General features: G+C 35.4%; 1 protein-coding gene across 2 annotated transcripts in view; it reads left to right on the top strand.

Annotated features, from left to right (window-relative positions):
- The first annotated feature begins 873 nt into the window (after nt 1-873).
- The window catches only part of LOC109065273 (protein Wnt-7b), a 38,157-nt gene continuing 21,368 nt past the window's right edge, over nt 874-17,662 (top strand). Inside the window, exons 1-2 of one of the 2 annotated variants that reach the window (XM_042714986.1) lie at nt 874-1,210; nt 12,991-13,217. In XM_042714986.1, coding sequence (XP_042570920.1) covers nt 1,140-1,210; nt 12,991-13,217 — 298 coding nt within the window. In that variant the 5' untranslated portion in view covers nt 874-1,139. Of the gene's footprint in view, nt 1,211-4,386; nt 4,981-12,990; nt 13,218-17,662 lie in introns of those variants that run through there. The other variant, XM_042714985.1, reaches the window with a different exon arrangement.

Below are 17,662 nucleotides of genomic sequence, written 5' to 3'. Positions count from 1 at the left end.
CAATTTTGAATATGTAATGCATTGCTAAATACAATGTTTGCACCCACAAAACATGTTTTATGGTGGTACATTGTATCCTAATCTATTAGTAAACCAACCACGGATTCACATGCATTACTTAATATATTGTTTGGACCCAAAACCAATTTTTATTATGTAATGCATTGCTAAATAAGTCATTAAAACCCACAAAACATGTTTTTTATGTTGATGCATTGCATCCTAATCTGTTAGTAAACCAACAACTGATTCAATTGCATTGCTTTTTATATTGTTTGGACCCCCAAAAAAACTTCTGAATGTGTACTGCATTGCTAAAATAATGTTTGCATCATTTATGGTGGCACATTGCATGCAAATCTGTTAGTAAACAAACCAGAGAATCAAATGCATTGCTTAATGTATTGTTTGGACCCCCTCCCCCCTAATAGAAAAAAACAAAACTTTTTTTTGAATGTGTAAAGGTACAGAATCATGCAGTCAGGACTTATGCAAGAGACTCTCTCATGTCCCTCCCCCTGTAGCCCAGTTCATGAAATATCAGCTATGAGACATGTATGCATGGAACGATCACTTAGTTGCATGATTGTGCAATGGACTTACAGCCAATTTCATTATGAAAAGGGAGGGCTGAGCCTGGATGCCTTTCATTTGCAGTCTGTGCAGCCAAAGCACGTGCTTCATGCCTGTAAAATGCTCTCATCTGTGAGAGTAAAGCTGAAGGGGCGTGGATAAAGGCTTGAGTTACCTGCCCTAGACTTTCACCTGCGGAGAAATGGAAAGAATTTAACAAACCAGCAGCAGCAGCGGCAAGTCGATGAGCCTGGAACATAAAACCGTCGGCATTCCACCCGAGAGAGAGGAGGAGGAACTCGAAGCGCACGGCAGGTTCACCTGAAAACATTCGACTCGCTCCTCCTTGAAAACGCAGCGTGTGTAAGCCTCAGTCTCGCTTTCAGACCCGAGAACGAGACGGCTAAGCATCCCAGAGGGTGAGCTGAACCCTGACTATGGCTCTCAGGTTTCTAACTCTACAGGGAATCAGAAAGACACGTCGGAGAGACAGAAAGAGCGTGTTTACCTGTGCAGGTGGAACGGAGTGGCCGATGTGAGCTGGACTTCTGCACTGATCGGACACCATGGTCAGACCCCTACGCTTGTGGATCTTTAACGTGCTCCTGTGTTTCGGCATCATTTATTCTCGACTCGGGTAAGCAGAGGATCTACTTTATGCTAAGTATGTGCTTTATACACAAAGCATTTGATGTTTACGTTTGGGTAGTTGACACATGAGGTCATTTCCATGTAGGGCTAATATAGTTACATAAACTAAAACTTTACTTGGAATCAAATAAACATTAACTGAAATCAAATAAAATATAAAAAAGCCTTACATTTCAGCTAGATGTATTTAGTTTAACTTGTACTAAAATAACTAAAACTGAGTAAAAGTATTAAAATAATGATAATAAAATAACTGTCCTTGAGCTGCATTTTTTCTCAACATCAAGATTTTAAGTTAGAGTTTATATAAATGTATGTGCATTTTAGATAATTTCACCATATTAATCAATTTTCTGCCTTCACTTGTTCTTCTTAAATGCTCCTGGAGTGCTTTTAAGAGTGCACATATCCATATATGTTTCTGATTATTATGAGATCATAAAAGATGCATTGTTTAACAGTTTTTGATGGATTATGAAATTTCACAACACAGAACATGTCAACTTTCCACAAGTATTTCATGTCTGTTTACTAATGGGAAAAAGTAAATATGTGCACTTATTACAGGTTATCACACCCAAACACTAACCCAAAATTTAATATCTTGATTCATTTTGGAGGTTGAAATGCCACATTAGTTGAATAAAATTCAAATTATTTATGGCATTTTGTCCAGCATTTGTACTGAGCTTAGGTTGGCGCACTTTCTAATCTAAAAGACTGCATTGCAATTATTACGATTATAAATACATGTAATTGATCAGAAAGTATGTACTAAAAGTGATATTCAGAACTGTACACCTGCTCACTGATCCTTTAAAGCCGGAGCTGAAGGTCTTTACAGCTATTTTTCACTGCATTTGCTCCATGTTTTTCTTAGTTAACTAGTTTAAAGGAAGATCCATGCTGTGGTTTTCTCTTGCTTTCACCTCTTTATACCCTCAGTAATAACAGCATGCCGAGTTGTATTTCCACATTCCTTCACCCTCCAGTTTTGCAAGACCTCACCTGAATTCTTGAGGGATTTGTTCGTATTCCAAGAGAGGGTCGCCTGTCATAGTCTTTTCGTGATTAACTTGATATATTTAACTCTTTGCTCTCATTTATTTGTTTTTATTCAGTGCATATGCACTGCCACTTGAGAAATTATACTCTCAGCAATGCAAAATGGAATTAGGATATCATATCTAGATCTGCGTATGCCTTTGCATGCACAAACAGATCATCATTTATCCACCTTTTGAAGTGGAAATCCATTCATGCCGCTGTTATTCATCTGAAACAGGTGATTATACAGCTTAGAGCAACTTATAAAATCGAAAACCACCTCATGGGTCACCTTTTTTCTAATTTTTGGAAGCACATTTGTCATAACCTCAAAGTTCTGAGATTAATCGTGCAATCTTTAGCAGACATAAGGTGGCTCACAAGACCTCATATGACTGAAAGCATGCTTTGAGATCTCTTGATAATGTGGGGTCTTGTCAGGTCAAACCTGTTTTGTCACCCCTGAGGCTTGAAATCTGTCACTATACCCCCTTTGCTCTCTTTCACTATGATGGCATACAGCACATGCAGGTACAAGCGCTGCATTTCACTGAGCGCATTAATAAAGCTGGCCTATAGATTCATGGGTTGTTACTTAGACCAGCGTCCTCATGTTTTAAATTCTAACAAAGTTCCTTAATGTTCAGTTTAGAACCTACAAAGAACATTTTAGCTGAAAAAACAAACAAACAAACAAAAACAGATTAAGACTGTTAGTAGGTACCAAAGAGGGTTCTGCTGTTGATAAAAGCTGTAATTAATATATAGTGAAAATGTGAATAAAGTGAAAAGCAACGACAGAATTAATGGTCTGTCGATTCAAAGATTCTAACAGAAAGTGCTCAGCATCTGCTGTTGCTATGGTGACTCATGCAACGCAATTTCTGTTCGCGACTCGCGAGCGTCTATTTAAAGGGTTACTCCACTGCAAAATGAAAATTTTGTTATTATTCACCCCCATGTCGTTCCAAACCCGTAAAAGCTTCTTTGTTTCTCCAAATCAGCCTAGTGCTATTTTGGCAAATCTGAGCAGTACGCAGGCGGCGTACGCTCTTCTGTATCAGCTGCGCTGTGCCAATGCGCTGTTTTCACTCAAACCAAAGCGTAAATTCACGTAAAAAAACTTATCCTTGTGGCGCGGCTGACACAGAAGAGCATACGCTGCCTGCGTACTTTTCAGATTTGTCAAAATGGCGCTACGCTGATTTGAAGAGACACAGAGTAGAGGGATTGTTGAATAAAGTCATTATTTTTGTTTTCTTCGCTTACAAAAAGTATTCTCGTCTCTTCATAACGTTACGGTTGAATCACTGATGACTGATGGAGTATTCTGACGATGCTTTTCATACTTTTCTGGACCTTGACACTGTTACTGTATTTATTTGGCAGTCTATGGGACAGTCTCAAGCCTCCCGGCTTTCATCCAAAATATCTTAAATTGTGTTCCGAAGACGAACGAAGATTTTAAGGGTTTGGAACGACATGGGGGTAACATTAAGTGATTAATGACAAAATTTTCATTTTGTGATGGAGTATCCCTTTAATACCACGTGAAAATACACAGATTTTGCATACAACAAGTGAGTGACCAAGAAGGTTGAGTGACCACAAAAGTCAGGGAGTGTATTTTTAGTTTGCAGTAAATAAATGTTCACGAATGCAAGTCGCTGAAAAGGTAACCATAGCAACCGTTCGCACGCGCTCCGTCAGGATCATTATTGGATGCAAAAATGATGAAACGTTGTATTTATGGTCTATCAATTCAAATATTTAAAAGTAGAACGCGCTCATCGTCTACTGTTTCTATGCTGACTTTCGCAATGTGCGCGATGTTTGCAAGCGAATTTCAAAATACATATTTTTGCATTTAAGCATTTAACAAAATTCTAAGAAGGTGGAGTGACCACAAAAAGTTAGTCAGGTAGCGTATTTCCACTTCACAGTAAATAAATGCTCAGTAAATAATGCTCCGTCAGGTTCATAATTGGACAGAATATCGATAAAACATGTTTATTGTCATTGTTTATCACAATATTATAGGTTTGCATATCCTAAAAACGTAATGTTTTGTTTTGAAAGTCTTTTAAATTACGTGTTTTGCGCTCAAATACATGTTTGCGCCGGACGAATGTTAGAAAATAGGCCTACCTTTATAAAAGTAGAGCCCAGGAAGTGGCTGTATACTTCGCACGCAGATTAAAAATAAATCAAATGGATATTTTCAGTGGAATACATATACTGTGACAATATGTAAAGCTGTAGGGATCGCCGGTTACCTCTCCAGCGAGCACGGGCGCGCTGTCAATGTGGCCCCTAGTGGCCCCTTTATCCAAAAGTGGGCGGATGGTGGTGTGATGGTGCCGTCCTCTGCCCAATGGCAGCCCGGAGTCTCCGGAGAGTAGAGAGCCACTTCTGTTTCCATCCCCAAATCCCCCAAAACCCCATCAGCCCGCTCCGACTGAACGAGCCGCGCGATGACACAGCGCGTCTCCTTCGCACACGCACGCGTCTGGGAGTTACGCGCAGCCTGAAAGAAGCTCCGTTCGCGAACATCATCACGGACGCGCAACTGGAACTAAACGCGTCTCATTCTCTCAGTCCGTCGGAAAAGCGTCCGTATGTCACCATGATCCTCTTCTCCTCGCGCAGTGTGCTGCTGTCTGTCTATTACCCGCAGATCTTCCTCATCCTCACCAGCGGGAGCTACCTGTAAGTTTCAAAACGTCTAAATCTCTAGATTTCATGCTCGTGCGATGCAACACTAAAGTTTGGACGCACTTGACTAGATTTCTCTCTCACGATGGCTTCAGCGCTTTACAGTGAGCCTATATACGAATCGCTTTACAAAACGAACCTTTAAATGAATGTTTTGAAATGTATTAGTAGGACAGGTGATGGAAAGACACCTAACAAGTGCCTAGCATGCATGGGATCTCCTTTGATACTGTATGAAAAACATCCCACATCCTTTACAGTATCCCAAAGGAGCATGTACAGGATTCATGTTGGATTTTCTTTCATAATATGGAACTAATTTAAGATCCCATTGGATTTATTCATTTTTTATATATATATTTCTTATGCAATACTGGACAGATAAAGAAAGTATCTTGGAGTTTTTTATGTGCATTTTAACTAGGAATTGTCAAAGCTATGATGAAGAATTATGTTTTAAAAGATCTAGTTTTTGTTTGGAACTTTAAGGAAAATCCATGCTGGAATCCTTTAGAATTGCTGGCTTTTATTTATTTATTTATGTATTTATTTTTTACTATGAATTTGGTTGATGAATGTTCCTTAGTGAGCGGAGCTCGAATCTAGACAAAGAAGAAGCTCAACTATAAGATAAATTTCATTTGCATCACTACATCATTCCCAGAATTATTTTTTCAGAGTTTGCATCACTTAACTATTAATCTAAAATGTTAAAAATAGTCAGAATAAAGAGCGAGTAGATGTGTCTAAACCTCTGACTGATCGTGTTCGAGGATGGATTAATAAAACATTAACGTTTAGCATTGATCCAAGGAGATTTCTGCATCTGGACTGGTTTTTTCTGAATGAGCCTGTGACGCATTGAGTAAACACGGTAGTTAATATTTGATTTAGATAAGCTTAATGAATGATTCCATGTTGATGGTGTTAATTAGACACTTAGGAACCAGTGTTAAAATGCAAGGTTGAGTTTAATCTAATTTGTTAGATTTTTTTCTCATTCTCATGTAAATCTGAAACTTTAAAGGGAAGCCCATGATCTAACAATCTAAAGAATGTTTTGTCAGGTGTGATGTGGTGGTTTTATTCTGATTATTTAATACAGATGAATCATCTTAATCATTTTTAGGGTCAGGATAGATAGAAATACCTCTTTAATGTAACAACAACTGAATATTTCCACTTGTTACAGTGTAGAAGAGGGTATTAAAGTGCAAATCTGGTTCGGGCTGAGTGTTCAGTGTTGAAGCTGAATGGAAGAGAATTTCATTTGGCCACTGAGTGGCAGAGAAGCTCAGTAAGATCCATCAATAAAGTGTGTGTTCAATTATGAGTTACTTTGGTTTTATAGACAGACGGTTCCCTGGTTCAACCTTCACCTGCGCTAAACACCCACTCAAAGACGTCTTGCATGCAAATGCATTGAATTACAATAATACTAATGAAGTCCCATACAGTGGGGCTAGCTGTCACACTGAATATTTCTCATTTAATGTTTATTTCTGTGCAAAAACAGAGCCTAAAGCAATTGAACACCACTGTTATTGCTCAAGGAAAAAAAAGGTGCAGTTCGGTTAATGCATATTGATCTCTATAGCGGGGTAAGTTGTCACAATGTATCAGGGTTATCTATTTATATCACAGGCCAATTTAAGGCTTTTCAGCATAATGTAAACAATGAAACCACAAGAATATAGAAGTTAACACACTTTAATTGAAACTGAAGTTGACCTGACTTTTATGAATTCTACATTTTACGAAAATGTGCATTGTAAAAATTTAATAGACGACTAGGTATTAGAAAAAGCATTGCTGGAGCAAACCAGTATTTTTGTGATTTGACTCAAAGTCCTTATGAGAGCTACTCTGTGTGACAACTAGCCCCAGTCTCCCCTAGATTTACATTCATTCATATATTTACATTTACACGTTTGAGTACATTGTGTTTGCATCTCGTCCAAATGAAGTTGTCAACTGAACAGCATGTTTGACTGACAGCAATGCATTTGGTCTCCAAGCTGGTCTGTAATGTTTTTTTTCCCCAAATAATTTCATCTCTTTGTCAAATGACCTCCAGACCAAGGTCCTAATTTAGCAGCTGGAGACCCCAAACTCAGTTTTCAAAATAGATGTGGGTTTTTGCTGGCGTTTAAGTGGGTAAAGCATTACAAATCACCTCAAAAATTAAAACCATCTTAATTCGGCACATCTCAAACTTTATAAACCATATTTATTCGGAATGTTGCAAATTTGATACATTTTGTGGCAAGGTTACACTTCAAAGCAAGGTTAAAAGGGAAGTACGTGGTACATTTGGTCCCCTCCGATTCTACATAAATGGTTGCATACTTAAAATAAAATGTAAAATAAAAAAACATTGGCTTCTGTTATCACAATGCGTTTTCATACAAAACCCATACATTGAAAACTCCCAGCATTTCTATTTAATCCCAAATGATAAAACAACTTATTTTGGGGATAAATATCATTTTATTATGTCCCATTAGTATGAAGCATTCTCTGCTATTCTCTAAGAGACATAGTCTTAATAAATTGCAGTTTTAGACGTATAAATAGGCCCATAAAAGTCACATTTGCTCTTTTTCTCAACGCTTAAAGATGTACAGTCTGAGGTTTGAAAGTTTTCCGGTGCCACTTTGTCCATGTTGGTAGCTTAGAGTTTGTTTTAGCAGGATTTGTTTTAAGTAGAATGGACTGGGTTATAGCTGGAGCCAAGCGCACAGGGAACATTTATTTTCTTGTGTTTAAAAGTAGAGTGCATTTACTCATCCCGTGGATTATTTATTCCTCATTTACCAGGAAATCCTACTCATGTTTGAAATCTTCCTCATGAGACAGAACTGATTTATTTAGTCATATTTTATATGGACCACAATTAAACTTACACTCGGGGCAATTTAAATGTAGGGTCAGTTGGTAAAAACATGGTTCTTTTCAGATGGGAAAATACCATGTGTGTTTTGTAGGAGTTACTTTTTAAAGGACAAATATATTGTGTGCTACCTGTAAACTTGAGGACTAGTTAAGCAGCCTTTAAACATGCCGCCAGCAGGTGACAGTTTGTATTTTAGAACAGACTGAGGTTGATATTGATTTTCTTGAATTATCTTTGTCTCAGATGTCAAATTGAGTCACAAAATGAGTCAGTAGTTGACAAACTGTAGTGTACAGAGCTATAAAGTTAATGTGAGAATGTGTAAAAGCTCAGCTCATTTGGTTTTTGAGAAGGGTTTGATGAGACATACTTTTAAGACCCTGATTTTTTTCTCTCTGATCTTTTCTGTGAAATATCTGAGAAACATGAGATTTAAGTGAAAACACACTCTTATTGACGTCTAGGAGAATCTCAGTGTGTGACGTTCATATTCCTGAGGCTCACTGCTTTGCGTTTTACGTCACAATAACCTGCTCTGAAGGATCCAGTCTATATTCAACTTGTTTAACCAGAAACAACGTCAGTCGGTACTTTATGACTGTGGATGAGCAGGACAGCCATAATAAGAGGTTTTAAATGAAAGCCAAATAAATTAAAGAAAAGAGGGTGGAGTGTTTCATTTGTTTCTAGAGCAGCATGTTCTGTGGCCCACAAACTGATTTATGTAGCTATGGGAAAAAACATTTGAAGATTAAACTATGTGATTACTATATCATATGAATTATTATCATATCACATTATGTATGCGTATACATTATATATTTTTTTATATCTATATATGAATTTATTCATTTATTTATTTGCCCAGGAAAACTTTTTACAATGCTGAGATGTTCTAGTTGCCAGTGTGTTGCTATGCAGTTGCTAAGGTGTTTTGAAAGTTTTGTAGCAGTGTGTTGCTATGCAGTTACTAAGGTGTTTTGAATGTTTTGTAGCTTGTTATGCGGTTGTCAGGGTGATGCTATGCAGTTGCTAAGATGTTTTGAATGTTTTGTAGCTTGTTATGCGGTTGTCAGGGTGATGCTATGCAGTTGCTGAGGTGTTTTAAATGTTTTCTAGCATGTTATGTGGTTGCCAGGGTGCTGCTATGCAGTTACTAAGGTGTTTTAAATGTTTTGTAGCACGTTATGTGGTAGCCAGGGTGTTGCTATGCAGGTGCTGAGGTGTTTTAAATGTTTTGTTACCATGTTATTTTCTATCCAGTTACTAACTATTCACTTACTTATGTATCTTAAAATGTTGTTTGTAGTCAGGGTGATGCTATGCAGTTGCTAAGATGTTTTGTAGCTCGTTATGTGTAAAATGTTTTGTAGCATGTCATGTGGTTGTCAGGGTGTTGCTATGCAGTTACTAAGTTGTTTTAAATGTTTTGTAGCATGTCATGTGGTTGTCAGGGTGTTGCTATGCAGTTACTAAGTTGTTTTTGAATGTTTTGCAACTCATTGTGTGGTTGCCAGGGTGTTGCTATGCAGTTGACAAGTTTTTTTATGTTTTGTAGTTAGTTATGTGGTTGTCAGGGTGTTGCTATGCAGTTACAATTATGTATCTCATCATGTTATTTAACCAAAACAAATTAAACAATACAATATTAAAATAAATAACAAAAGATCTTAATCATATAAAATTTTTTCAAGGTTTTTGATGGAAGTTTCTTCTGCTCACCAAAGCTGGATTTATTTGATAAAAAAATGCAATAAAAATAGTAAAATATAATTACAATTCAAAACAACTGTTTTCAATTGTGATATCTGTTAAAATGTAATTGATTTCTGTGATCAAATCTGAAATTTTTATAATAAACATTACTCCAGTCTTCAGTGTCATATGATTCTTCAGAAATCTTTGCTGCTTAAGAAACATTTCAGATTTTTATGTGCTGCTTCATATTTTTGTGGAACCACAATATAAACATTTTTCCAGGATTCTTTGATGAATAGAAAGTTCAAAAGCTTTTTCTTGAGAAATTATTTGCATTTCTATAAATAAGCATATTTGCAATCAATATTTATCTCATGTTGCATTGTATTCCCGGATTCCCAAGGATACATAGGATGCTGTTTCCAGAATCTTGCTATATTACTTTTTGAAGGTGCCTATGATGCTCTCTAGGTAGGCAGCACACAAGGTTTGGAACAGATCTACAGATTTGGCAGCGAAACTTCATAGTCCTCACAGCGGCCCACCTAATGCCCAAACACACTGGTTTGGATGGCTTTGGAGGCGCTGCATCGCGCCACTATATTAACGTGTGGTGGAGTGTTAGTTTGTGTTCACTGAAGGGTTTAAATAAACATACACTTTTAGCTGCTCGCCCCTCGCGACTCCATTATATGCAGAAACAGGAGATGTTTCTTAAACACAGAGCGAGAGAGGGGTCCCTTGACTGCATCCCACATGTGGTTTTGTATTTAAGAGTAATTCTTAAGCCTTTGTGGACATGGAAACACAACCAGAAAAGAAGCAAACCAGCCGTATCCGATTTCCAATGAACATTCCGCGTCTTTGTTCCGCGCCGTTTGATCTAGTTTGACGGGGAATCCATAAGTCGCAGCTATTCTCCCAGCAGCGACACCGTCCCGTCCACCCCTGCGTGCCGTTTCTGCTGACACACACATTGCTTGTCGCAACTCGCCCCGCTTGCGGTGCAGTCCTCGGCAGCCAGTAACGTCACTCTTCAAAGTTGGCATGCATCTTTACAGACCTCGTCTCTGACATGTTTGAAAGGCACATATCTGAACGGGTTCAATGCTCGTAAACATAAAAGCCCGCTTGTTTAGCCGCGCGGGTTTTTGCAAACACAGAGCACCGAAAATACTCAGCGCGCATATTAAGAGCGCTGTCAAGGGCTGTATCAACACGAAAAGCCATATGATGACAGAGATGTGTGCGTTTGGAACATGACCCACGTTGTGTGGTCACAGTTGCATGAAAATATGAGTTGAATCAAAAAAGGGGGCATGAAAAATATGATCTTTATAACCAGTAACACATTGTTCTGTTCTGTTGAGTATTTTGCACTCTTGTTTTCTATGCTGTTCTGTTTAATTCTGTTCAGTCATGTTCATTTGGCGGTGTTCTATTTTGCTTTATTCTATTATGTTCTTTTCTGATATATCATGTTAAGTGGTGGTGTTCTGTTTTATTCTGTTTTTTTTTTTTTACAGTTATATATTGGCCTGTTCAATTGTATTCTTTGTTCTTTTAATTCATGTTCAGTTACAGTTCAGGTTCAATTCTATTTTTACTCATTCACTGTTTATCTTTTCTATTCTATTGGTTTTCATCCCATTCTGCTCTAGAGTAATGTCTTGTATTATTCTATTCTATATTACAGCTATGGGTTGGCCTATTAAATTTTTGTTAAATTCTATACTATTTTGTTCAATTATATTCTGGTCACTTTTATTCTATGTCTTCTTTAGTTATGCTGTTATGGTCTGCACAGTTCTATACTATTGTAATCATTTATGTTCAGTTATATTTTTCTTTTTCTTTGTTTTTGTTCTGTTCTGCTCTAAATGTATGTCTTGGTCTATTATATTCTAGAATATTGATTTTATTCTATATTAAAGTTTTATTTTGTTGGCCTATTCACTTCTGTTCAGTTCTATTCTGTTTTTTTTTTCATTTATATTTTAATCACTCTTATTCTATATGTTGTTTTCAGTTATGCTGTTTTGGTCTATTCAATTCAATAAAATTGTATTCATTAATATTTTATTTATAAATTTTTACATTCATCTATGTTTTTCTTTCCTATTCTGTTTTTTCTTCTGCTCTACATTCTATTCTATTCTATTCTATTCTATTCTATTCTATTCTATTCTATTCTATTCCATATTACAGTTATGAGTTGGCCTATTCTATTCTGTGTTGTTCGGTTTATATTCTGTTTTGTTCCATTATGCCATGTTCAGTTATGATGTTTATCCAATTCTTTTCTTTTTTATTCATTTTTGTTCAGTTATATTTTTCTTTTCTACTCTATTCAGTTTTACCCTATTCTGCTCTGTAGTCACAGTATTTCCTGGTCTATTCTATTATTTTCATTTATATTCTATTTATATTCACTTATGTTCAATTCAGTTCTGTTTTGTTCAGTTCTATTCTGCTCACTTTTTATTCTATGACATGTTTAGGTGTGCCATTCTGATCTTTTCAGTTCTTTTCTATTTTATTCAGTCATGTTTTTCTTTTCTATTCTATTTGTTTCCTTCCTATTCACTACATACATTTATTTCTACATACAATCTAATTCAATCTATATTAAATACATGTATTAGCAAACATACTCACGCAAAAAAAAATCATTTCTTTTTATTTTTTTATTTATTTATATTCTACTCACCTTTATTCTCTATCATGTTGAGTCATGCTGTTGTGGTTTATTCATTTCTATTCTATTTTATTCATTCACATTCAGTTATGTTTATATTTTTATTTTCTACTCTTCTACTCTCTGCTCTACATTTATGTCTTGGATTCTATTCTACTATTCTATTCTACTGAATCTTTCTTTACTTCTTTTTCGGTTCTGTTTTACTTAGTAACATTCTACTCACTTTTATTCTGTTTCATGTTCAGTTATGCTGTTCTGGTCTATTCAGTTTTATTCTTTTTATGCATTACTGTTCAGTTACATTTTTCAAGTCTATTTTATTCATTCTCGTTCCGTTCTATCCTGTTGTTCTGTTCTATTCTAATATATTATATCCTCTGTATTGGTCAGATCTTTCATATCTCTTTTTCCTCCTACTGTGGATGAATCACATTTGTCAAGCAATAAAATGCATTGGGAAATGAGCAAGATTTAATTAGAGAAAGTTGAAACATCTCACATATCACTTAACACAAATTAAAAATAAAAAAAAAGTTTTATTGTTAAAAATAATTAAAATATAAACAAAACATAAACAACACTTAAGTGCTTAATTCAAGTGCATGTTTAAGGTCATAAACCATCCGCCGCTCCACTCTGTTATCCAATTATCCCAACAACATCCACAACAATATTCACTAGTTGTGTTTGTGTCTCGTCTGTCCCACAGGGCTCTTTCCTCTGTGGTGGCCCTTGGTGCGAACATCATCTGCAATAAGATCCCCGGTCTCGCACCCCGCCAGCGCGCCATCTGCCAGAGCCGGCCGGACGCCATCATCGTGATCGGAGAGGGGGCACAGCTGGGCATCAACGAATGCCAGTACCAGTTCAGATACGGCCGCTGGAACTGCTCAGCGCTGGGTGAACGCACCGTCTTCGGACAGGAGCTGCGAGTAGGTCAGTGCTTGGGTTGTTTTCGGGGTGATGTGATCTCGATTCAGACAATATTACCTTGATTGAAACATTTAGAAATATCCTTAAGCATCGCCATTCATCTCAAGGCAGTTTTGTGAATCTGTCAGTATATGTCTGGGTAATTCATCTAAAATCAAGAGGAAAGATAATAAATATTAAGCCTTTACATTGTTTTCATTTTCATTAATATTATTATGTCCAGATGTTTTCTCTTTTGTATTTTAATGCCCATAATACTTTTTATTATTATTATTATTATTATTCACATAAAACTAAATAGTGATCTGTAATACTACTAATACTGTTAATAATACTATTAATGTATAATGTTTTTTTGCAATATAATAATATTTTGGTTAATTTCAACATTTACTATTGCATCTGTTAACATTATTTCATAGATCTGAGCTGACATGAACTAACAATATATAGTTGTGTTTTTATTAACTAATGTTAACAAAGATCAGTAAATACTGTAACAAATTAATTGTGCATTGTTAGTTAATTTTAGTGTTAATTTTATTGTTAGTTCATTTTAATTTTACTGTTAATTTTATTGTTATTTTAAAGTTCTACTGACTTATTTTAAGTATTTTATTTTATGTATCACTAAAAATAAAAATAAAAATGTTATTAAAATGTGTATGTATCATTTTATATTTTTATTTTATTTACACATTTAAATCCTATTTTAATAATAATATTTTTTTTAAATTCTAGTAAAACATTTAATATAATGACTTTTTAATAAGTATAAATTAAATATAAAAAAAAATCTATAGGACAAATAACTAACAATTTAAAACATGTATGTTTTTTATCATTACAGTAGTGTGTAGGAAAATAAATTTTAAATATTAAATAATTATGAAATACTTTCCAGTTTTTAGCAAATTAAGCAATTAAATTAAGCAAAATGTGCTTAATTGTGGTGAACTGCAAAAAAAAAAGGTCTTAAAAACAAGCTTGATTTTCTTTACTTCCTTTCCTTTGAGATTGACTGCCGTGATGAAAAGAGTGTTTTAATTTAGTTGATGTCTGTGTGGTTATTGTTCAGGTGTTTTGTGAAGCCTGTAGCAATGATGCAAGAGCGTTTTGTGACTTCAGTTCTGCACGAACACAAGTAGAAACAATGCTGTGAAGATAAGCGTATAAATGCTGCTTTGATTAGACAGGATCCAGCCGTTTACTGTGACAAAAGCTCTGAACTCTTTTCAGAAACGGGCAAATGTGGTGTTATGAAAGAAGGCAGTCTTTGTGCTGTGGGCAAACCCTGGTTACACACGCCACGCTGTGCGTGCACACACTTGACCCTCAAAGGCTTGCGAAAGCATGTTTGTGTTGGTGTGATTAATATAGTGCTGATTAAGTGGAACTGAATTCACCTCTGTTCGTTTGATCACACATTGATCGTACACATACACACCAGGTAGAACAGATGCTATCAGCTTACTTACTGCGCTAACATTATGTTTAGAACCTCGTACTAACTATTTCTGCAGTATGTAGTATCTATTGTATCTATAGTATGCATAATGTGCTGTTTTACTGAATTCTGTGCATGCACAGGCTAGCAAAGAGTGCTTTATCTCACAATGCAATGTGCTCTACCTGACCTTCTGTTCCCTGTGTGATGAATGAACCTAAGGTAAAATCACCCATGAGCTTAACCATTTCTAATTTGATTTATTAGATGATCAGAAGTTTAAAGTTACATATTCTTAAACAAAATGCATTTAAAAATATTTAAACATAGACATGTGGGGTGAGAAAGATTATATGTTGATTCAAAGTGAAAATAAGTTTATTTTTCTGACCCGCATTGTTGGTTGACATGGTGTTGCTGTATTCTAAAGGATTTATTTTTATCTTGCAAGGAATTTTTTTTTTGGTGGTGGTTGCTAGGTGATTTCTTCCTGTCTGGAATGAAACGTCTCTAGATTTTTTTCCTCCGGTTCCTCCTTGAATGTGCATTTTTCCCCACCTGTTTTCAGGTCCAGCAAATAAAAATTGAGCAACAAACAACTTAAAAAAACATCACAAAAATCACCTCAACAACAAAAAACATCATAATGAATAAAACACTGCAGAATAAGTTTAATACTAAGTGAGCAATAATAATTTTGATGCTTTCCTCGGAAAACGCCAAAAAACCTGAAATTGCGAATGCATTGACCATCTTGGTAACAGATTGTAGAGCCTGCCACAATCACTCCGTTCTGTCTTTTTCACGCTCGCTCTCTCTCCATCGTATTTATACAGTCAACATGAGCTGGGCAGGCATTTACATTTTCATGGCTTTTGTGTGAAGAGGCATTCCTGAGCGGGTTGCAGGGTGCTTAGCTCTTTCACACTGTCATTTATATATTTCCCCTCATTTAGAAATGTTTTGTTGCTGTTAAACTGTGGTCAAACGCTCTGTAAACTCCCATCACTTCAACCCCACAAAAGGCATCGCTTTGATATTTTAGACTCCTGTGGTGAATCTTTGAACTTTGTTTACTCTCGTCCAATACACGGATGGATGGAATTCTCATTTTTGCTCATTTATAAACTACTTTTATTGGATTTTGCACTGTGTCCTGTAGTCTAAAGCAGTTGTACATCTAGAGAAATGTTGAATTATATTGTTTTCATTGTCTTGAACCCTAATATATATGTATATAATTCTTTTTTTTTCCCTTTTTTTTTTCCGTGTTGATTTGAAGATTAAGGCAACATGAGAACATAATTAACTGTTTTATGTGTAGAATTCAGGGTTATAAATTAGGACTGAGTCTCACAATTTCTAAAAAAAGAAAAGAAAAAAAAATAGAATTGTGAGACAAAAAGTCACAAAAAACAAGCTTTTATGCATTAGTGCACATTATTCCAAACAAAAAAGTATTTTATCAAAATGTAATGTAACTTGCTCCACTTCTGCAACATCATGAATCCCTCTTATATTTTAAACCCCTCCCCTTCAGCCATGTGATGTCATTTGCCACGCCCACTTTACCCTCCAATCAGTTTTTGATTGATTAAATCAAATCCCGGCCCATGTTTTTTTCTCATTGATTGTCCTGTCTTATGTGAAATTACAGTTAAATAGGCTGAGAAAAGCTTTTCATATCGACTATTGCATAATGTCTTGTGACTTTTTCTGTTGTCCGAATAGTTGTCATTTTGCCATTTGACCTTTAATAATGTTTTGCATGTCTCAGTATTTATTTTATCATCTTTTTAGGTGATATTGATTATGTAAATGATCAGTGCAGCTTCTCAATAAACCCTTAAAAATAAAGGTTACAAAAGATTTACAGCCTGAGAAGCTTTTTAAACTTTTGTTCTCAATCTTTTAGGTGCACGGACCCCAAAATATGATCATCCTCATGCTAAAATTTAAAAGGCAGCTATATATTTTCATGTGTAAAAGACCCAGTTTATACTCCGAAAAATTAATATTATAAATATTTGGAAAATATTATTTGTAAAATATTTAGTTTCTGTTATGCTACATTATTACTTGTTTTTAATTACTATAGTACTCTTAGGAGTATTTATTTGTTTTTAAAAAATATATAATTATTATTTATTTTTTTCCCCATATTTATTTTCCTATTTTTTTTCTAACATCTATATTATTTTTAAATATATATAATAAAATTTAATTATTATATAAATTTTTAGTAAACAATTTACTTTATATTTTATTATATATATATAATTTAATTTTTATTAAATTTTTTAGTAAACAATTTACTTTATTAAAAATATATTTTTAGCATTTTTATTTTTTATCACTCATTTATTTTTGCTTTTTTTTTTTTACACTGTTTTTCTCTAAAAAAATTTCCCCAGTTTGAAAACCTCATCTCTAGAAAACCATCTCTGTCCTAGTGTTTTAATGAACCGGAAAACCAATATACTGATCTGACGAACCTATAATGAACATGAATAACTTTTTTTTTTAATCCTCTAAGAGCCATACAGCATAACCCTGCAAAGAAAGCTCAAAGCTCAAGTGCTGCGAAAAGCATGTGGAGCATCTCTCAACTAACAGAAGTTTATGAAATGCTAGTAACTTTATTCACATCTGGCTCTATTTCAGTATGGTTGACGATAAGTGAACGTGTCACTTTGCCGATGGTGGCGGACGTTGAAGTAATTGCAGAAGTTGCCAAAAACCAGCATAAACGCAGAAGCACACAGATCTGAGGCACAGTCACTGACTCATTCCCATGTTGTTCTGTACGTGAAGCCTGTGAATTGTCCTTTTGTGTTGCCGTCAAAGCAATAGTTCGGCCAAAAATGAAGAGGAAAACCATTTTGATGGCTACCTTGATGTTGACTGTGCTCTTGGATGGTTTTTTGATATCGATACGGAGCGTTTTGGCCATTTGAGAGTTGAATTTGTGTGGTCTTGACATCAAAACCCTTGTTTCAGT

The sequence above is a fragment of the Cyprinus carpio genome, chromosome A25 (assembly GCF_018340385.1).
Source record: "Cyprinus carpio isolate SPL01 chromosome A25, ASM1834038v1, whole genome shotgun sequence".
NCBI lineage: Eukaryota > Metazoa > Chordata > Actinopteri > Cypriniformes > Cyprinidae > Cyprinus > Cyprinus carpio.
The sequence above is the reverse complement of the archived record's forward strand: the minus strand, read 5'-3'. Positions and strand labels throughout refer to the sequence as shown.